This window comes from Lepisosteus platostomus, chromosome 3 (genome assembly GCF_059453375.1).
Source record: "Lepisosteus platostomus isolate fLepPlt1 chromosome 3, fLepPlt1.hap1, whole genome shotgun sequence".
Taxonomy (NCBI): Eukaryota; Metazoa; Chordata; class Actinopteri; order Semionotiformes; family Lepisosteidae; genus Lepisosteus; species Lepisosteus platostomus.
In genome coordinates, this window is record NC_142613.1 from 13,684,188 (window position 1) to 13,706,284 (window position 22,097).

Here is a 22,097-nt window from a genome sequence, read left to right on the forward strand (position 1 = left end):
AAGTTGTCTTTATTGCAGGAAATCTCAATGTATATATATACACTCAGTCACCTACAAACATCCTAGCTCAGACCTTTCAGTGACACAGCCATAAACACTTAACTCACTAATTGTCCCTGTGTGAGAACGAGTTACAATTAATGTGTTCATGCCCCTTGAGATGGCTTACCCAGGTTGAGGTCTGTCAGACAAAGTGTCAGCTCTTCAGGATCACAGCTTGACAGCTGGCTCTGTGCTCGAGACTTTCAAGGAAAAGAGGAGAGGAGAAACGTCCTTCTGGGAATCTTCCCAGTGTTCTCTTCCCACACCTTCCCGGTGTGGGAAGAGAACACTGGGAAGATTCCCAGAAGGACGTTTCTCACATTCACTCCACAGGCCGTTGAAGAGCCCAGCGGTTTGTTTTGTGGGCACTTGTTCCAATGTGACAGAGGACTTGTGCTAATCTAATCAGGAGCCGGTAGTAGCACTGTGCTACACCCAAGTGTGGAATGATAACGTGCAGGAGGAGAGATCTAAGCAATTTGTGATCCAGTTCTCACAAGAATATAGGGAGAAAAAAACAGAAGCAACAAAAAACACCACCTGATCCTGCTTGGCCTTATGCATGATGTAGAGTCTGATATTGACACAGAGGAGTACGTGGCTGATACCTGAAATACATTCTAATTTGGAATTTCTCAGCAGGTCTCTATATGCACATATAGTAATTAAGTGCTACGGAGAACTGGTCAGCGTGTAGTTCCTCCTGGTACTCTGTGCCTGCTGGTTAGACCGGCAAACCGCGATCCTAAGCAAAAAGCAGGTACCTAGAAACGGATGGAAATGCTGTAAAGGGCTGTGTAGAAGACGTAGTACCGCAGTTCTCGGAGTTTTTGCTATCCCACAGTGCAGTTCACTTGAAAGCATGCTCTCCGTTTTGCACGAGTTTCACCTTTATGTTGACGGAAGACTAAGAAACGGACTCCATTTTGGCTCCGAACAGGAAGCTAAACTGGTACGGTGCACTGTTAAACTGATTGAGCCAAAATGGAGGAAATGGACACCAGTTTCTTTACATACAGCATCTAGCCATATAGTTCGGAAAAGAAACCGGGGATTATACATGGGTGACACAGAAGAGGACAAAAAATGTCTATATAAATGTTATCCGCCACAATTATACTAAATAACTACCCGTACAAGTGTTAGACATTTAGATTACAAACGTTTGTATTTAAATAGCTAAATGTTTATGTGAGGGTACCACTTCGACAAGCTTTGGCTTCAATACGGAAGCTGAACTTTGAATACTCGGCTGTAAACAGCCGTGGTATCTGTACGGGTTACTGCAGTTACATTTAGTGGATATTAAATCGGTGACCTTTTTTTTGTTCGGTGCAGCGGACAGCTACCGGATGTTTTACACAACAAATAAATTGGATTATATCTGTTACCACTAACTTATTTTGCACGTTTAGCTACTGTAGTGCACGTTTTGCGAAACTAGCAGAAACCGCAGCAGAAGACTTTAATTTGTCGTCACAATCTGACTGTCGTCGATTTTATTTTCTTTAAGACAGACCTTCGGACACTGACGAAATTCACACCGAGTTAAGAATATTTAGACTTTTAACACTGTAATTCCCAGAGGCGAGTTAAATAAGGTAACGCGTACTGGCACTGCACTGAAAACTGAAAGTTGATGTCCAACACGTTTATTTATTTTTAAGCAATATTAATAATTTGCAAGAGACATGATAATTTTGGTTCCTATCCGTTCATTTCTGCTTCTGACTCTGTGTCTGAGCGGCCGCCGTGGTTTCGCCTCGGCACCAGAGCACCGGGAAGCGCCGAAGAAAATAGGTAGGATTTTCTCTGTCTTGAGCAACGCCAAAGAAACTTACCACTCTGTACAGCCATGCATTTCGAAAAAGTTGGATATCGATTAAACGTCGTTTTGATAAATTGAGCATTAATAAAACACAGGAGTGAATGTAAGATTAGAGTTGACTGGCCTCATGTGCTGAGGTGATGCAATCAACGTGTTGTTGTAGTTCAAGTGTTATTAAATAGGTATATATGCATTACAACAACTAATTTAAAAGAGAAATCCACTTAAACTTTCTAGTAGACGTAAAGGAAAAGGCTTTCGTTGACCATTAACGGAGCCACCACTGTGCTGGAATAAGAAGAGAAGAAACGTTACAGACGAGAGAAGCCATTTGTCCTTCTAGCTCATTTGGAAGTTAGTCGCTAGCTGATCCAAGGATCTCTTCCAGCTGTTTCTAAAACGAAGCCTGGGTTTTTGCCCAGTCTAGTATTGTTTCTTAATCATTTCCTGCTTCTAGTGTTTGCTAATCCATTAATTTTGTATAATCTGCGGACCTCTCAAGTTTACTAACAACAGTACACCAGAATCTAATATTCTAGTACAGATCCCTGTGGTTCTCCTATAATTACACCACCCCACTTTGAGCATTCAACCTTTATTGTCAAACTCATGTTAGGGTTGAAAAGATGACCTGTACCCAAGTCACTTTGCTTCTGTTTATTAAGCAAAATGTTCTGTAATCTCTAGCCTGCAGGTGTTTCCTAGTGTGTCATCCCTGATTTGCTTTTTAAAATTCTGTGTTCTGTGAGAGTCACTGTGTCTCTCTCTCTGCAGCGGTGGTGGGCGCGGGGATCGGGGGCACTGCCACTGCCTACTACCTGCGGAAGGAGTTCGGGCCAGACGTGAAGATCGACGTCTTCGAGAACGGGGTGGTGGGGGGCCGGCTGGCCACCGCCAAGATCGGGGGGGGCGAGTACGAGACGGGGGGCTCCATCATTCACCCCCTCAACCTGCACATGAAACACTTCGTCGATCAGCTGGGTGAGAGCCGGCACGCCTTTAAATTGGTAGAAATGTCAGGCCTGGATCGCGTCAGTGCTGCAGCTCCTCTGTCAGTCACGAATCCTGCTCTTCACCAGATCCGAGCTCCTTTACAGCCGGTGGGTTCTCTCGCGTTTAGAGCAGCAGTTTCCAGTCCTTTTGAGTGGGAAGGACCCCTTTCAGTTTCCAGACATTTTGTGAACCACCACACGCTACTAAATACTTATTTTCCTAAATCTAATGTAATAGTCAAGAAGTAATCCAGCGTTCATAATTGTTACTCTTTACAAATAGACAGCAGTGCTCTGTTTCACTTTTCCGCTGACCTCCAGGAGTCCTGGGGCCACGGTTTGTGTAATGCTGGTTTAGAGGAAACAGAAAAGCACCATGAGGTGCTGAGCTAATCCGGGCCTCGTGTTGTTGTAGAAACACAGTACAGTGCAATGTGGACACCCAGACAGACTTAGGCGGGGTTAAGGGTTTCTGAAGACTGTACCCAGGCTCTGTAGCACTGGAGTGTTCTCTGTCCCCTCGGAGGCCTGTCCCAGCGCCATGACGTGCCCAGCCGCATGGCCATCTTCGATGGGCAGCAGCTGGTTTTCGAGGAGAGCGACTGGTTCATCGTTAACTTCCTGCGCATGCTGTGGCGCTACGGCTTCAACTTCATACGGATGCAGATGTGGGTGGAGAGCATCCTGGACAAGTTCATGAGGTAAGGTCCTGCCCCCCAGCACAAGCTCTTCCTCCTTCCTTATTCCTCAGACCGATTTAACTCTCATTTCTCCACCCCACCTGTTTCTTAATTGATCTGTTAATTTCTCTGTGGTTTTCCTCACCTTCCCCCCGTCCTCCCTCTCTCTTTCTGGCAGCTCCTCCACACCTCAGTTTTGTCCTAAAATTATCTTTCCCAGTCTACCTCTTCCTACTATTCTTTTGCTCTTCTTCCTTTTCCTTATTCACTGCCCCATTCTCCCCTTTCATCTACTGTTCCCTTTCTACTCAATGCTTCAGCACTAGGTCCTTCTCTCTCCTAGGTCCTCTCTGCTAGCTCTGTCTCCTTGACCCCTATCTCCTCCTCCCTCTCCCCTAGCTCTGTCTGTCTCCTTGACCCCTATCACCTCCTCCCTCTCCGCTAGCTCTGTCTGCTTGACCGCTATCTCCTCCTCCCTCTCCCCTAGCTCTGTCTGTCTCCTTGACCCCTGTCTCCTCCTCCCTCTCCCCTAGCTCTGTCTGTCTCCTTGACCCCTATCTCCTCCTCCCTCTCCGCTAGTTCTGTCTCCTTGACCTCTATCTCCTCCTCCTCCCTCTCCGCTAGCTCTATCTGTCTCCTTGACCTCTATCTCCTCCACCCTCTCCGCTAGCTCTATCTGTCTCCTTGACCTCTATCTCCTCCACCCTCTCCGCTAGCTCTGTCTCCTTCACCTCTATCTCCTCCTCCTCCCTCTCCCCTAGCTCTGTCTGTCTCCTTTGACCCCTATCTCCTCCTCCTCCCTCTCCGCTAGCTCTGTCTGCTTGACCGCTATCTCCTCCTCCCTCTCCCCTAGCTCTGTCTGTCTCCTTGACCCCTGTCTCCTCCTCCCTCTCCCCTAGCTCTGTCTGTCTCCTTGACCCCTATCTCCTCCTCCCTCTCCGCTAGTTCTGTCTCCTTGACCTCTATCTCCTCCTCCTCCCTCTCCGCTAGCTCTATCTGTCTCCTTGACCTCTATCTCCTCCACCCTCTCCGCTAGCTCTATCTGTCTCCTTGACCTCTATCTCCTCCACCCTCTCCGCTAGCTCTGTCTCCTTCACCTCTATCTCCTCCTCCTCCCTCTCCCCTAGCTCTGTCTGTCTCCTTTGACCCCTATCTCCTCCTCCTCCCTCTCCGCTAGCTCTGTCTGTCTCTTTGACCTCTATCTCCTCCTCCCTCTCCGCTAGCGCTGTCTCCTTGACCTCTATCTCCTCCTCCCTCTCCGCTAGCTCTGTCTCCTTCGACCCCTATCTCCTCCTCCCTCTCCACTATCTCTGTCTGTCTCCTTCGAAGCTGTTTGAGGAAATTTGCTCTCTCTGACTCTCAGGATTTACCAGTTCCAGCAGTTCGGCTACTCCTTCTCCAGCGTTGAGCGTCTCCTGCATGCAATGGGCGGGGGCGAATTTCTGCGCCTGACCAATCAGACGCTGGACGAGGCCATGCGGGGGGCGGGGTTTTCGCAGCAGTTTCTGAATGACATTGTCACCCCGATTACCCGGGTCAACTACGGCCAGAGTGTCAAGATCAACGCCTTTGTGGGTGAGTGGGTGAGCGAGCAATGAGAGAACGTGACTATTGATAGGTATTGGAACTTTCTTTGGCATCACAGTGCTTTGTTATATTATGTTTTAAAGCTGAACTCTCAGTTCCTTACTTGAATCTATTAGTCTACTATCTCTAAAATAAATTAAAGAGATCAAATTAGGGACATAATAAAGAAGTAAAAACTGATTGATTTTCAGATCCTATTTGATATGAGTTTCTCCTCCAGCCGTTCCCTTAAAGAAGTGATGGTATTGGTTTTGACGGTATAGCTCAGAAGCTTGACCCAGACTCCAACAACCCTTTGTGTAAAGGGCTGTCTCTTGTTCTCAGTTCCAGATACTCTTCCCTGTAGTTTCCACTTGTGTCCTCCGTGTTGATGCTGCAGAAGTCCAGTGGGTTGACTTTTGTCAACATGTTAGAGACCTTTGAACACTCTAAGCAGGAATTCCAAGTATTCCAAACCTCACAGTCTCCTCTGTTCAAGCCAGCGAGGGGACCTGATTCGAGTTCAACAGGTTTTGATAGAATAAGTCTGTTTAAGGTTCAGTTCCTTCAGCCTGTCAGCATTGGACATTCCTTTAAGCCTGGCTGCTCTCCTCTTGACTGATTCCAGAGCAACATTTAAATTCTTCAGTTGAAATTACATATCCCAACTTTTTTTTTTTGCCTTTTTCAATGTTTCTTCATACTGTCTCCAAGATGAAAACGTTGTCCACATACTGTACATCCCTTTCACTATCATGCGTAGCTTTTTCAAGCTCGCTGTCTTCCCGACTTATAAACGGAGTTAGTATTTTGCTGTGTGCATGCCACAGTTTGCAATTTATGCTCAATGCCATCTGCCAGTTGTCTTCTATGTCTTTTGAATTTCTTTGGCATTCTGTACAATGGTAACTAATCCTCCAGTTTTGTTATCAATGAACATTGTTGTGAACATGGTTTGTGAAGTATACCAGAGTCTAGATCATTGATATAAATCAGGAAGAGCAGTGGTCCTAATACTGATCCCTGTGTCTTATGTTCTGTATCCACATTTGTGGTTTTCCTGGAATGCCTACGGCATGTCTGCAACTACAGAATTAGTCTTTTACGAGGAACCTTATCAAAGGCCTTCTATAAACCTAAAGGCTGTTGCTTGTACAAAAAACCCTCAGTTAAATAAGCAAGACCTTTTCCAAATCCACACCAACTGTGCCCAAGAACCCTGTCGCCATACAGGTGATCCTCTAGTTTGGTTCTAGGTATTATTACACAAGGAGGGTCATTAGTGTGAGAGATTCAGTGCAGAGCCCTGTGGTACTGAGCCTTATGACTGGACAGCTTAGTTCTTCCCAAAAATGAGACCTGAGCTCACAAGAAAAACGAGACCCAGAGCCAAACTTTTCCAAACGTAAGCACCCTGATACTTCATTCTGTAGTTCTGAACCTTCCATTCATTGTTCTAACTGCAGTAAGAGTTTCTCTGTGTACTGTGTGCCCCTGGGAGGTTTTTCCCTGGTGGAGTTGATGCAGCTGCTCTGGTAACCTGCAGTGTCTCCTATCAGGCGTGGTGTCGCTCGCAGGCGCGGAGTCCGGACTCTGGGCAGTTGATGGCGGGAATAAACTGGTGTGTGTGGGGCTCCTGCAGCACAGCAGGGCGCAGCTCATCCAGGGCAAAGTCAGCTCCGTCACCATCAAGCCACGGCCTCTGAGGACGGGTGAGGACAGACGCCATGCACACGGTCACAGATCAGGGGGGATTCTCAAGGGAACACGTACACAGACAGAACCAGCAGAAAACCGATGAAACCAGAAATGCACACAGGCAGAAACAAAAGGGCACATACGGGCACCTCTGAACTGCCAATCATAGAAACACAAAGTGTCCCCACGCACTTTGAGGGACAGCGACAGAAAACTAGAACTGCAGCCAGAGGCACAGTCCGAGGCAACCACCACAACTGCTGGAGGGACACAAGCCAACAGAGTTGGAGAAGCCCAAATGGATGCAGACTGAAACACACAAAGAGAGAGTCTAGGGGACACAGAAGTGCACTGGTGGACATAGAAACATGCAATATGTATGATGCACAGATCATGAATCATGATGCAAGATGCCACCAAACAAATACAGAAGGCTGCAGGTGACATATTAGTGTTTCTAATTGAGTTTATCCCAAAATTGTGCATTACTTCCTCATCCCAACACTGCGCACCCTGCCGCTTCCTCATCCCAACACCGCGCACGCCTGACGCTTCCTCATCCCAACACCGCGCAGACTGACGCTTCTTCATCCCAACACCGCGCACCCTGCTGCTTCCTCACCCCAACACCGCGCACGCCTGACGCTTCCTCACCCCAACACCGCGCAGACTGACGCTTCCTCACCCCAACACCGCGCAGACTGACGCTTCCTCACCCCAACACCGCGCACGCCTGACGCTTCCTCACCCCAACACCGCGCACGCCTGACGCTTCCTCACCCCAACACCGCGCAGACTGACGCTTCCTCACCCCAACACCGCGCACGCCTGACGCTTCCTCACCCCAACACCGCGCACCCTGCTGCTTCCTCACCCCAACACCGCGCACGCCTGACGCTTCCTCACCCCAACACCGCGCAGACTGACGCTTCCTCACCCCAACACCGCGCACGCCTGACGCTTCCTCACCCCAACACCGCGCACGCCTGACGCTTCCTCACCCCAACACCGCGCAGACTGACGCTTCCTCACCCCAACACCGCGCACGCCTGACGCTTCCTCACCCCAACACGGCGCAGACTGACGCTTCCTCACCCCAACACCGCGCAGACTGACGCTTCCTCACCCCAACACCGCGCAGACTGACGCTTCCTCACCCCAACACCGCGCAGACTGACGCTTCCTCACCCCAACACCGCTCAGACTGACGCTTCCTCATCCCAACACCGTGCACGCTTGATGCTTCCTCATCCCAACACCGCGCAGACTGACGCTTCCTCATCCCAACACCATGCACGCTTGATGCTTCCTCATCCCAACACCGCGCAGACAGACGCTTCCTCATCCCAACACCACACACGCTTGACGCTTCCTCATCTCAACACTGCGCAGACCGCTGCTTCCTTGACGTACATGGTCATGGTCCCCACATAGCCAATATCCTGTAGCCTGAGGCGTCTCTGTGCTGGCCTTGCAGGTGGCTCGGTGTCTCTGTACGAGGTGAACTACGCGACCGAATCGGGCACGGCTCACAACCTCTACGACATTGTGATCATCGCTACGCCGCTGCACAAGGACAAATCGGACATCTCCTTCCCCAACATCACCCCGCCGGTCCCGAGCCACTTCCCGGGTCGCTACCACCAGACAGTGGCCACACTGGTGCACGGCCGCATCAACGTGTCCTACCTGGGGGTGAAGGGACCTGCTTCTGCGTTCTGGATGTCCGACATCCTCACCATGGAGCACGAGGGGCTGGTGCTGAACAGCCTCAGCTCGCTGGACCCTGTGCACATACCCCAGGGGTACAAGAGACCCCCGGCCAGCCTGCCGAACGTGTGGAAGGTGTTTTCGGGGAAGCGGCTCAGCAAGGAGCAGCTCGGGTCCGTGTTCCTGCAGTGGGACGAGATTTCAGAGGTGCCCTGGCTGGCGTACCCCTCCTACAGCCCCCCGCAGCGGCTGCCGCCCATCGTGCTGCACGAGCGCCTGTACTACCTCAACGGCATCGAGTGGGCGGCCAGCGCCATGGAGATGAGCGCCATCGCCGCGCGCAACGTCGTCCTGCTGGCCCACCACCGCTGGCACGGCATGACGCACCAGATCGACCAGGAGGACCTGCACACCCGCCTCCGGGGGGAGCTGTGAAGAGCGAGGGCCACTCAGACCCCAGCCCTTGAAGATCACAGCAGCGCAAAAATGACCACTGTACGCGAGGAGAAATGATTGGACTCAACGACTTCTCTTTGAAACATGACGGGGCAGTGGATCTTTGGAACCAGGACTCTACATGCATGGCTCAGACTCTCTGGAATGCCTGGCTGGAGGAGGAGGGATTAATTCAAGTGCTGATTCAAACATGCAGGGAGAAACAAAATGTTCAGGGATAACTACGGATTGGGCCTAGGGGGCCAGATCTTGAAGTTTTTACAGCTCTCTTTAACCTCTTATATACTAAAACCCCGGCGAAGATGAGAATTGACACGGATCAAGTGAAAATGGGCACGAAGCTGAGAGTGGATAAAAAAAAGTCTCAGAACCCTGGTCCCCCAGACCTGAGCTGAGGAAACCCCCCCCAGTCTCCACAATAGAGGATACAGCTTTCCTAGCGCCGAATGCCTGCTGGGCTTCTTTCAAGCTGAGCTGTCTGGTACTCAACGCTTTACCTGAACAAATAATGAACCTTATTAAACCTGTCAAAATGGTTCAGATGTCTTAAACCATTGCAATTTTCATGTTAGATGAGACAGTTTGAGTTCTTAAAATGCTGATACGCAAAACAATTAAAATGTACAATTACACAAATAATTAACTTAGTGCTCAGCTGGAAAATAAACCTGACGACTGAAGGGTCCCCAGTGAGCAGGCCTTGAGAGACCCTGCTTAATGACAGCAACGGTGCCAACCTACCCAGCACCTTCAGACAGCAGAAGTAAGGAACACTAAAGACCATATCTGAAGCATTATCCGTGTATGATGTTTTACTCATGGCATTTACCTGTTGCCTTAATTAACAAAATTCTAACTTTTAACACAAAAATGTAGTATAAACAACTATAAAAAGTATTTTTTTAATTAACAAGTGCAAAAAAAATGGCAAATAATAGCTATACTTGACAGCCATGGACTGCAAACCTTGGTAAATGTATTTTCAATGAGGCTGTGACCTGATTTTTCTTGTCAATCTAATCTTGAAGATCTAAACAGTGCAAAAATGACCAATGAATAAAAACATGTTAAAAGTAATCACAATTGAAACTACAGTTGTCCTGGGAGTGGATTCATTTAAATCACTTTACAGTAAATTTGCATTTCCTGGCGATCAGCATCAGGACAATTGTAGCAGGCGCCGTGGTACGATAGTTATGATACAATTTTTGCTCCTTTCAGTTAAAGGGAGAGCCAGTGAGAAGAGGAGGGATGTCCTTGTGTTAGAGAAGGGCAAATACACTGCCCATTACCGCCACTTTCAGACATCCACAGGAGTTTAGGGTGCTCAGTTATTAAGACAATCACGAACCCCCTACACTCCATGTCAAGGAGACTACAACTGACATCCTGCAACAGCAGTCTCAGTAAATGGCATTTAACAAAAAAATAGATTAATAAAAAGATACATCAGGCCACAATTGTGCTGGACTTAAATATTCATGTTTAGAAATAAAAAAATGACAAAGGAATGGGACGTAGATTTCCCTTTTGTCTTTTTGGCATGGAATGCAAGTTTAATCCTGTCTTGCATGCTGATGCAGCTTCTGTCTCTAACCTCTTAATACTTTGCATTACTCAAACGGTCCAGAGAACCAGATGAGCAGCCCACCCCCGATGCAGGAAAAACGTATTGCAAAGCTACAACGTGGGATTTATGGCAAAGTAATAAAAAAAATTACATGATCCTTCGCACAGGTATACAACTAGAAATTGTTTATTAGATTACATTTCACAAAACATCACAAAAATATTGTAAAAAAAAAAGAACTGTGCATCACACTCCACCCCTCAACAACTGGCTACTGAATTTCTGGCTCATGACCTGACTTATTGTTTAGATCTATAACCACATTTGATCTAATTAAAACAGATAACCCATGCCTTCCCCTGTCACCTAGAGCTTCGATTTCCACCTTTCCCCTTTCTACAAGGGTTGCATCATGTTTTTGCACATTGTAAAACAAGGGAACACTGACTAAATCAAAACCTCCTTCTTGAGGCAAATGCATTTCCACAACATGGAAAAACTGCCTGATAAGCCTTGAAGCTGCCCTCAAAAGTGAACTTGAAAGTACAGCCTTCCTGGAACGCAATTTGTACACGACAGCATCAAAATAAGAAATATGATGTTAAGTCATTTAATTCTTTCAAAATAAATGATTCATTAGGTACTGTACCTGCCAATTGTCTTAACTAATTAAATTCTACCATGTCTAGGTAAATAGAAAATATGTGATATAGCATCCAGAATTCAGCAAATTTCAAGAACAACAAGGAGGGGACTCCATGCAGCACAAATATAGTCCTACAACAAATATCGTTAGTCCTCTTCACAGTTGAAAATGATGTGCAGGACTGCTTCCGCAGGCTTATGTTTCTAGCAAAGAATGTGCTGTTGAACACGAACACCAAAGGGCTTGTGTGGAAATTAACTGTGCAGGGCAGACGTGAACGGCCTCCAGGGGAGATACAGGCTGCTGGAGTGGGAGGGATCTGCGATGCCCAATTCTGCACCTCGGCTGCTCCTCGCAACAGGTGTGGCCACAGCTGGGACACACCCCCACCACTCATACTCTCTCCAGAGCTTCCAGCATAATGATGCTGTTCCCTCGGATCACCTGGGAGGACAAGACAGCACAACGGGAGGATGACGTTTTTCTCAAAACCCTCAGAATAACAGAAAGCTTGTCACAAATTTAACTACTGAATCTGCCTCAATACTGTGGATACTGTACTGTAGTTAACCTAAATGACAGCATTAAGTAAGCTGTTACATATACACAGCTTTGCACGATATGAGCATTAAACGATCCTTATTTTAATCTTTAATAAGTAAATTGTTACTGTGCAGTACTTCTCTTTGTCTCTCAACTAATGTCTTTGTAATGATGAAGTTCATAGTGAGGGGAACTGACACTTACAATGCTGTATACTACTTATAATTCTTATAAGAGTCATACCCAACGTTTGGATTGTCAAAAAAGCCATTAATGTCATTAAGGTGGGTACATTTCAGGCATCTCCTCACTGTTATGCGCTAGAATAGGACTGAGCTGAAGAACTACAAAGAGATAATTCCAAACAAATCTTCAAAACACTGTTTGAACCCAACATAGAATTGTTACTTTATCAACCTTATGTCAAATACATTTTATCTTCACTTGGAACATGCTTCTGCGCAAGTGGTGTTGAGAAGTACACTGTTGCCTTTTTTGAGTTAACAGGTGTAGAAAGAACTTGAATTTAAACTTGAATTGCCCTGGCCCTGCAGCTGGTGTCTATACAGCAGCTGGCAGTAAAACCTGAAATGGCTCAAACTGCTGTGCAAGCTGGAGTCTGACCTGCCTCCATGACCTCACTCCCAAACCACCCAAAAACGGCACAATGAAGCCACCCTCACCACCATGCCGATGTTGTTCTGCTGTCCCCCAGATGCCATCTCTTGACAATCATCCATCACCAGGTTCATGAAGGGGTCGAACCCGCGCAGGATACCCTGGACATGCCGGCCGCCATTGAGCTTCACTACGTGGGAGAGAGGGGGGGGGCGGGGGTTCATATCGGGGCTGTGCGACCTTGAGCCTGGAGAGCTAGGTTTTCCATCTTCCCAATCTGATTCGGCTCTTAGATCAGGGGAGTCAACCCGCTCCCTGCAGGCCCAGTGTCTTCTGGCTCGTGTTCTTCCACCCACAGCTTTCTGAATCCTCCAATATTAAACTGCAGGGTGGCAACACCCCTAACCAGCCTCTGAGGTCATTCGAACGTAACCCTACCTTTGTGAAAGGTACGAGTGAACAATACTAAAAGGCAGTTAGAAAATTCTTATGAATGTCCAGAAAAATAATGAACTTGTTTAATTGACTATTCAGGTTGGAACAGAAACCAGAAGAGACTAAGCCCTCCAGGAATGGAGTTCGACACCCCTATTTTACATGTTTAACACGGGGCTATCCAATCTCAGTCCTGGAGAACTATGGGTTTTCAATCTGACTTGGACTGTAAACATTTAATAGGAGGTCCTGATCCTGATGTGTGTCTGCTGGTATTACAGGTCTTTTTAAAGCACCACCAAAAACTGGTTGCAACAGCTGTATAATTGCTCCAATTCAACAATTAATGAGCCATTTAGGATCACTAAGAGCCCAGGCAGACTGAAAACCCTCAAAAACACCAGCACCCCTGGACTCCTGGTTTAACAGAACGAGTTACTGGCTTAATCAATGTTAATGCAGCCTGCTGAATCTCAATTGAAGAGGTCTTTAAGTGGTGAAGAGCCACTGATTTAGACATACCTATTCAAAATAAAAATACCTGCTGTTAACAAAAACCGCAACATTTTGTATATATTTCAAGAATGATGATTAGTTCTTTTATAAATATTAAAGCATATGGTTTAATTTAAATGGTTTTAACTTTCATAATTCTTATCAATAAATTCCAAGATAATTTCTGGATGTGAAACATTATGGCAGCAAAGGACACATTTTCCTCTAGGTCTATACTTGTGCACGTCTGTAATCCCCATCATGGACGATGGTGATGTTAGCAGTGCATGCAAAAACATCTTAGGAGAGGATGTTTTAAACCATTTTTCTCAATCTATCACTGGTACTCATCTTTGCAACCCTTAGCTTTTCATTAGCCCTCTCTGCATGCTAGATGTTTCACTGTTGTTAGTTAATAGTCAGAGCTTTTACTGGAAAAAGTCCTTCCTATCTCACCTTAGTGCAGTTTTGGGTCATCATAAAATGTAAGATGTGGATAAAAAAAATGGGAACAATTTAAAGTCACTAATAGTGACCATGTGCAGCCCGTATGCATAGCATTGAGTCACTGTCACTGTCCAGAACTCTGCAGGAGGACTGAAGCACCACCCTTCCATGTGAAAGTCATACAACTAACACCTGGGTGATGGATCCCTTCACTATTGGAACTGAGGACTGACGGCTGTAATCTTTTACAATGGCATCACACATGCACTTGTCAGTCGAGAACATGGTGAGGGACAGTTCATCAGACCCAAGTTTCTCCTGGGAGGGTTCCAAACACCTCAGTTCAGCAACTGAAACCCTACATACTCACATGACAACTTCTTGTCCATGAACCTGGACAAAAAGGAAAAGAAAAGTTGTTAGATTCAATACAAAAAAAAAAGTTCTACAAAGTCTGTACATCATTCGACCTGCGGCATGTTATAGAAAACATGCTGGATTTATCATGTAAACCAACATGTGAAAAATGTTAGCTTATGCAGGAAACATAAGCCAACATTATTGAGATATTTTCAAGACTTGTTTAATATTGACTGACCTGCTATCATTCCCTTCTCTGACCGTATTTATAACATTTGGGAGCATCCGTAAGTAAAAGTAACTGATATTCTATGGAATTTAGCATTTGCTCATGTGTATGTGATTGTTGGTCATACATTCTGAAAGTAATGTCACAAATAATGGTTTAATTGTACACTTCTCAAGCTGTATTGTTTTAAATATTTTCCCTCCCAAGAAACAACACTACTGGACGTGTTTGCCTGTATTTAACAAAGCATTATCGCTTAAACCTCCACAAACCTTTAAAGGCATCGCTTCCAGATTCTGTTCTGGATTAAGCAAAGCAATGAACCTTAAAGGCGATCTTAAAGGAGGCTCAATAATATTTAAAAAAGATCACGTTTAGTTAGCTGCTATACATCTGTTATTCAGTGACCTATATAGCGTCCCCAACCTATGTAATGAAAATGTAAACAGGCTTTTCCACGCTCTCCTGCAATCTACAGCTTGGCGCGAGTTTTCATCTACCACCATAGAGTACTAAAGGTGCAAAACCGGAAGTCCGTCCATGATTTCTGCAACTGAGAATTGTAGCTTGTTTAATATTACGTTTTAAAACCTTAAAACCAATTAAACCCATTACATTATTATTATTATTTTAGAGTTACTTTCTACGAGTCTCGCGCAAGTCAATCAGTTTTCGTGGGACTTTCTCGGTGCGCATAATCGTGGTTTGCAGAAGTAGCTTTCGTCACAGGTCGATCTTTCTAAAGCAAAAGTATACAAGCTTATACATTCACGACCTATCAGGATCGTTAACGCGGCATTTTTAATATTACGGGGTAAACAATCTAATCTCACGTTACAAACGCTTTCGAAAATACACAGTACCGAAAGCTGTGATGTATAACGCTGTGTGGACACTATTTTCGAAGCCAAACGTTACGATAACGTTTGCACTCGGTTCACGAAGCGAGGTCGGAAACGTATTAACAATTCTTTATGAGAAATATTAACGTCGTCTCCATGGTTGGAAACAGATCCAAATATCACGGAACTACAGGAGCCCTTCAGAATATTTTATCTAGTTTTAATGGCGAAACATTTCAAGTTTGTATCTCAGCCAAGTACAACCCCCCCAAGATCCAACAACTACCGTGATAAAAACGAAAGACACAAATGACCCTACGAGACTAAAACAAGAAATACTTACTTCTTCAACTCGGGGGGGTGTGCTTTGCTCATGTTTACGTGTAGAAAGCTATAGTTTTATATCCGTTCAATGAAAAGACCACTGCGCTCTCAGCGACTTCACCGCCAAACTCCACGCACGCTGCACCACAAAGGACGAACGCGTTACCATAAAAAAAGTCCGACCATACCTTCCGGCTCACGTTATGCGTCATCAACAATCGCCCGAACACTGCCACTACTCCAACGCCGTTTAATTGAATATTCCCTTTCCATTTGCGCCTCCTCTCGGCAACCCAAGTTCACGCGCATTCTCTCCTGAAACTGGAAATACTATCCTGCAAACGAGCAAGAACACGATGGGTGCATTGATTGTAAAGATTTTCTTGACCGATAAATACCTGTTCATGCCGAACAGGCAACAAGCCTAATGAATAATTGGGCAGGCAATACTGCTATAAAAATCATATTATTTAAAAAGAGCTTTCCTAAAGACAGCAAGTGCCGCGCTGTAGCTTAACCGGTGGTCCAGTTAGGGCAAACTGTAGCAAGAGGTAGCAAATCTAGGTGCGGATGTAACAGAGTTCTCCAGATAGCACACTCTCACTGAAAGCTCAATAGAAGTGATTGATTATTGATTTCATAGAGATTGGAAAACCAGAAAGCATAATGAAAATAAAGAGAGTAGAAGTTACTGGCTAGCAATTTTTTTGGCAGAACAAAGAAGGATGTTTATATGCGTAACCATAATTCTAAGTATATTAACCAAGAATGAATGTTTGTACATCAGATCTTTAGGAAGGGTCAAAGGGCATGGGCAAGGACATTTTATGAAAACTTCACTCTTTCAGGAGATATACCAGTTTGGCATATGAACTTTAGAAGAGGTCAGAGGTCACAGACAAGGATGTGTCTGAAAGCACATACTGTATGTGGGATTCCATAATAACTATGACACCTTCTAAAGACCTTTCAAACCTCACATTAACTAGGCTCTGTCCATTATTGTGCATAATGTTTTATGCAAAGTAGATTAATTGCTAATATTTTGGTATGTATAGAACTTGTTAATGAAGGTAGTTGTTAAATAAGTAATTACAGCACTGCATGGAAGATCTGAATTTCACACTGCAGCATACCAACACAAACCAGCACTCATACGCGTCTTCATTCCTCGCTGGCCAGCGGAGATTGGCCATTCTCTGGGCTTGGACAAGGGATCTCTGTGAAGGTGCTGGTGGTAAACAGCTCAACCATCTAGCAGTGAATGGATCTCAACTTCATTTAGTGACCTCCCCTTAAATGCAGACAACTAAATCCAGTGGTGTGGTGGGGCTTTAATAACCACAAGTAGAACACTGAACCCTTATCAGCAAGCTTCTCACTTGACCCTCTCCGATGGGGTCGTTCTAGAAATGATATGAATTTAACACTGCATAGAGAAATTCCACACATTCCTCTAGGGTTACAGTTATTAAACAACTAGTTACATATCTAGACACACAGCTGAAAAAGGATCCACAGATGAAACATTACTTTTTGTTACTGTTAAAAGTGGAACTATCCACTACTCATTCCTTATGGACACTCAAAGGGATTATATACTTTTAATGCTTACATGCATCGAACACACTCATTTGACACTGGCTTTCTGGTCTCGACCCCACCATGCCAATAGCTCTGAGCTCAGCTCATAGGGCTCAAATTGCAGTGACTTGCGTTTAGAGAGACTGTGGACTTTTCTTGTGAGGGTGGAAATAATAATCTTCACTCAGCAGCCACACGGTTCTGGTCACACCCTCCCAAATACAGACAAACAGGCACAATCCAAGCCTGAAGACAGACACACCATCTCTCTTTTAAGAGAATACAGAGAAAACTGATTTTATTCCCGATTTTGAATTGTTGCAATACAAAAAGGGAAACAGTGCTGTCAGCAGCAAATTCCACAGTGTGTAAAACTGAAGCCACAATTGCGCCCCCTGCAGGAGGAGGTAGAGAGTTGTGCAGAAACTTGGCTCTGTAGTGGTTCACAGCTGCTCATGGTTTTCTCCTGACAAACGAAGAACACAGAGGTACCAATAAGATCCATTTCAAGTTTTACCATACTCCTTCTCTCCTTTCTACTTTAATTCCAGTCTGCAAAACATAGACAGACATAAATATACAATGAGAAAATGAAAACTGTCTAGATTTAATTTTCTCTGTTTACTAGAGACGGCGGGTGGTAAAACCCGGACTGGATCAAACTGCTATGCACGGGGAGTCCCAAGTTTCATCCGCTTGTCTTCACGGTCTGACACAGCCAGGCTGTCCCGCTCCACCTGTCCTCGGGAGGACAGGGGTCAGTCCGTCGGGCGGTCCGCGCCCTCTGTCTGTGCCGAAGGCCCGCGCCGCCGGCCAGTCCGTGTCCCCACTCCGTGCCTGCTGGCCTCGCTGTCGGCTGCAGGCCCAGATGGCCCCCGGGCCGGCTCCCAGCCCCCCCGTCCTCACTGCTTGATGGAGGCCAGGCTGTCCTTCAGCCGGCGCGTCACGCTGGGCAGCAGGCTCAGGTGCTCGTCCACACAGCCGCCCACGCAGCGCTCCAGCTGCCCGCGCACCGCCGCCTCCTTTGCGCCCGACTCGAACGCGTCCTTGGCCTTGTCGTTGCAGTGCATGGTGCAGCGGGCCAGCCGGTCCTGAGGCGGGACAGAGAGAGACAGAGCAGCTTTCAGCAGGACAGCTCAGAGCAGGAAGGGGTTTGCAACACCTGAAATTACTCAGAAAAATGTGACCTCTCCTCGCTACTTCCTGTACCCACAATGACTGTACTCCTACACCACTACACACACGACAACTGAATGTAAACCGGAATTGTACTTAAAACTGTACTAGTTGTACTATTAATCACCGTATTATTTTTGCACTGTTCACCGTTTTACTTTTGCACTGTTTTTGTCCTGTTTGTATACTTTTCTGTCTGTATTTGCACAGTTTTTGACAATTTTGCAATGGCACCATACTGTTGTTTACACTGTTATTGTATTTCTGTCTCTTGTCTTGTCTGCTGTTCTATTTATATACTGCACCTGAGAGACTCATGAGAAACACTTTTCACCATACTATGCACCCGTGTAAGTAGAATGACAAATAAAGTTGAATTATTATTCTGTTTAACATTAGCAAATACTACATAATGCAATGAAAGCCTTTGTTTTTGCAAAGCTTATTACAGTCTGTTGCACTGTGACAAAGCTGGACTCCTCAGTGCTCTTTTCTGCATTGCTCTACCTTCTGCAGACTTCATGACATTATTATATGATTAGAGATCAATGCAAGTTTCAGTCATGTGCGGTGCTCCATTAAGGAGTTCTGTCTCTCAGTTCCCTACATATTAAAAACTCCAGGCTGTGCGGTCGAGCCCGGGCTGTAGGGGGCAGCACTGAGCAACCTCCGCACCCACGTTTTTTCCTAGGAAAGTCTCACCTGGAACCTCTCCAGCTCGGTGGTGACCAGGCTTTGCGCCTGGGCCAGGGGGGCGTGGCAGCGCTCGATGCACTGGTGCACCTGGGTCATGGAGTCGCTGGCGCGCTCGCAGCACCGCGCGCTGCACTGGAACATGAGACCCTGGGGAGGACAAGCAGCCAGAACGCGGGGCGTCAAACACCACATGAAGCCCACGAGAGAAACGGACAACGGAGGCTCTTTCTCCGAGCCCCCGTTTACCGTGACAGCACCCCACACTTCACACCGCATCCGAATGAAGTCGGATGAGAACACTCCTAAGCCTTCCACAGTAATAAACACAGTTTTACAGGTAGTCTCAGTCAGGAAACGCAGACACTCCCGTGGTACTGCAGGTTGAACAATTCCAGCTGTTACCAGCAGAAGAATCCTGTATGCAAGTCAGTCAAAGCTTAGGTCCTGTGATTGTTGTTTTATTCAGTTACGCAGTCAAAAGTATTTTTGAGTTAAACGGAATTCTCCATTTCAGTGCGCAGACAGGTTTGCGTTAATATAACTTTCTGTGCGTTCGGATGGGTTACAGGATAACGTGACTAGGAAAAAAAAGGAGAGATCAGGCAGCAGGTGTAAATGTGACTGTTCAGAAATAAACCGTCTCCCTCCAGTTCCCATCACAGAGTTTTTAATCGCCCTCGCACGAACCCTTCACTAACATCATCTGGCCCTGCGAATTTCACGTCTGCAACCTTCTGTGAAAGCGCTTGAAGCAGAAGCAGACCAGAATTAACATGCCTGTATAAAAACACCATCTTGTCAATCAGGGCACGAAGCTGCGAAACCCCCAAATGTATCAAAATGTTATGCAACGAGGGTCGCGTATTCTTTACGGGGAAATGCAGACACCAGTACTGTGTACTGAACGCCCGCGTCCCGTCAACCAGACACTCACTTGCATTTTACGGATGTGGTCGCGCTCCAGTCCCTGAACCATCTCGTCCACGGCAGACTGCATGCGAGCCTGTTGCGCTTCGGCCATCCTGACTCTCAGGCCGATCTGGACCGAACCGGGCTTGTTACACAAAGGTACACAAGTGATACTTAATAACAGTGCAACCGATGCTGGCCAATGCAGGTGCTAATTAACACGGGCGTTTAAAGCACAAAGCGTGACTATGTTCTCATACAGCACCTAGTCGCTTACGTGAGCTAAGATGTCTTGAGGTCCTCGCTTGTAATATCTTGCAGCGCTGCCGCTAGCATGGCACATAAGGTCACCCCGACCGGCAGCATGGATTACAAAAAGATCACTTCCGCGCCTGTACTCTAAAGAGCGTTAAAGCGCCCCTGTCTGTGTCCGGGAACCCTTGTAGAATTGTATAGCGACACCACGAGGAAGGAGGAGAGATGTACAGTTCGAACGAAGCGATGTATGGCAAATAGCCCATTAAAGACGTCAGCAGTTTTAATTGGGAACAAAAAATAATGTAAACTTTTGCTTCTGTGGTTTTAAAGAACTGGGTTGAATGACCACATTTAGTTTGATCTGAAAAAAGAAACAATAAAAAGGGATTAGGAATATCTGGACAGAGCCACACTTCTGTTGGAGACACGAGAAATGAAGTGTGAGCACGTAGCAAGTCGCCGGATCATGGTTTGACAAAAAAAAAATGAAACTAAACCCTCAAGAGCAGAAACTTGAATCTTCATACAGCCGGGAAAATCGAAAAGGTAGACGAGAAATTTTGGTCCTGAAGAAAAAGACATGAAAACTAAAAAAAACAAATAACTTTTATTTATCCTTGAAGATCAATATGTCACGAAATTACAAGACTGAACATTCTTGTGCTTCCTGAGATTGCCGCCAGATGGAGACAGAGGACACTCGTTCTGAAGCTCTCGGGCACTGCTCCCGGTTCTCAAGGCTTGTGGAGCGGAGTAGAGCAAGTCCGACGTTAATTCATGTTCTAGAGCCTTCTTCAGGTGTGCTCTGCGCTCAAGAATTGTGTTTCGTTAGTCATTTCCGCAACCGCTGTAAAAATGAAACTATAGGTAACAGTTTTACCTAACTATTGATACTACTTTTGCTGCTGTAGTACTGAAAGAATATTTTGAAATGTCAGCCTTCAACGCGAAATACTTTTCAATTTCTCCCTCGACCTAATATACCTTTTTACCAGCTGTTTTTTAATCATTTTACAAAGCACTCTCTTTTACCATATATTTTTCTCTAATTGATTTTTTAACCAGTTTGGGTACTATTTTTTTAGCTTTTGAATTACTAAGCTTTGGGGTGAATTTGTTCTGTTCTTCAATGTGAATCTGTTTAAACGGTTGCCATCCATTTCCACAGATTTCACTTCTATCCTATCCCACCTCACTTCCTTTACACTCCCATGTCGCCAAAGTCTGCTTTTCAGCATTCTAAACATTTGCTTTGGACTCAGCAAATATTTGAAATATAGTAGACCAAACTGTGATCACAGGTCCCTAAGGGGTCTCTCCCCTCTGCTTGCCTCAGTCTGATCTATACAAGCATTTTGACAGAATGGGTAAGAAAGTGGTTATTATACATTTTAGTTTCTGCTGCTGAAATTGCTAGGGTTTTTTTTTCCCAAAGGAATCCATTCATCCACTCACCTTCTCACTGCTTTATCCAGTTCAGGGTCATTGGAGAGCCAGGGTACACCCTGGAAAGGACGCCAGTCCATCACAGGGCACACACAGACACAAACCCACAACTCACGCCAGGGCCAGTTTTCCCAGAAGCCAATTAACCACCAACCAGCATGCCTTGAACTTGAACTTGAACTTGAACTTTATTGCCATATGTAACCGGTACTGGTACAATGGAATTTTTACTTACAGAAAGTCTCTCGATTGTAAAACAAGTGTAAAAAACAAAACAAAGTGCAAACAGTGCACTTGGATATATGGGAGGAAACCAGAGCACTTGCATGAAACCCATGTAATACCAAGGAGAACATACACACTCTACACAGACAGCATCCTAGGTTCAGGATTAAACGCGGGGCACAGTGCTGCCCTATGTGTGTAATCCAACAAACTATCAATGAAACAATATAATCTGGATTCCTAAAGGGAGTTACAGTTACAATTCTGCCTCCCTGGAGCTCCATCACAGAACCCAGGACTGACTCTACTGCAGTCTGTGGTC

General features: G+C 45.9%; 3 protein-coding genes across 3 annotated transcripts; 1 reads left to right on the forward strand and 2 right to left on the reverse strand.

The window, feature by feature from the left end:
• Positions 1-943: 943 nt before the first annotated feature.
• Positions 944-11,159, forward strand: pcyox1 (prenylcysteine oxidase 1). The gene is made up of 6 exons (XM_088624619.1): positions 944-1,842; positions 2,645-2,851; positions 3,389-3,563; positions 4,906-5,117; positions 6,668-6,820; positions 8,284-11,159. Exons 1-6 carry the CDS (start codon positions 1,734-1,736, stop codon positions 8,949-8,951), a joined length of 1,524 nt encoding a protein of 507 aa, XP_088480745.1. The 5' UTR covers positions 944-1,733; the 3' UTR covers positions 8,952-11,159.
• On the reverse strand, positions 10,713-15,656 carry snrpg (small nuclear ribonucleoprotein polypeptide G). Its single transcript, XM_088624620.1, has 4 exons — positions 15,501-15,656; positions 14,097-14,119; positions 12,415-12,539; positions 10,713-11,632 (listed from the first exon to the last, which is right to left on the reverse strand). The coding sequence occupies exons 1-4, from the start codon at positions 15,530-15,532 to the stop codon at positions 11,582-11,584; spliced, it is 231 nt and encodes a 76-aa protein (XP_088480746.1). The 5' UTR covers positions 15,533-15,656; the 3' UTR covers positions 10,713-11,581.
• A 1,679-nt stretch (positions 15,657-17,335) lies between these two features.
• On the reverse strand, positions 17,336-20,254 carry timcc (TIM double twin CX3C motif chaperone). The gene is made up of 4 exons (XM_088624621.1): positions 20,124-20,254; positions 19,872-19,991; positions 18,944-19,084; positions 17,336-18,156 (listed from the first exon to the last, which is right to left on the reverse strand). The coding sequence occupies exons 1-4, from the start codon at positions 20,187-20,189 to the stop codon at positions 17,968-17,970; spliced, it is 516 nt and encodes a 171-aa protein (XP_088480747.1). The 5' UTR covers positions 20,190-20,254; the 3' UTR covers positions 17,336-17,967.
• Positions 20,255-22,097: the final 1,843 nt, after the last annotated feature.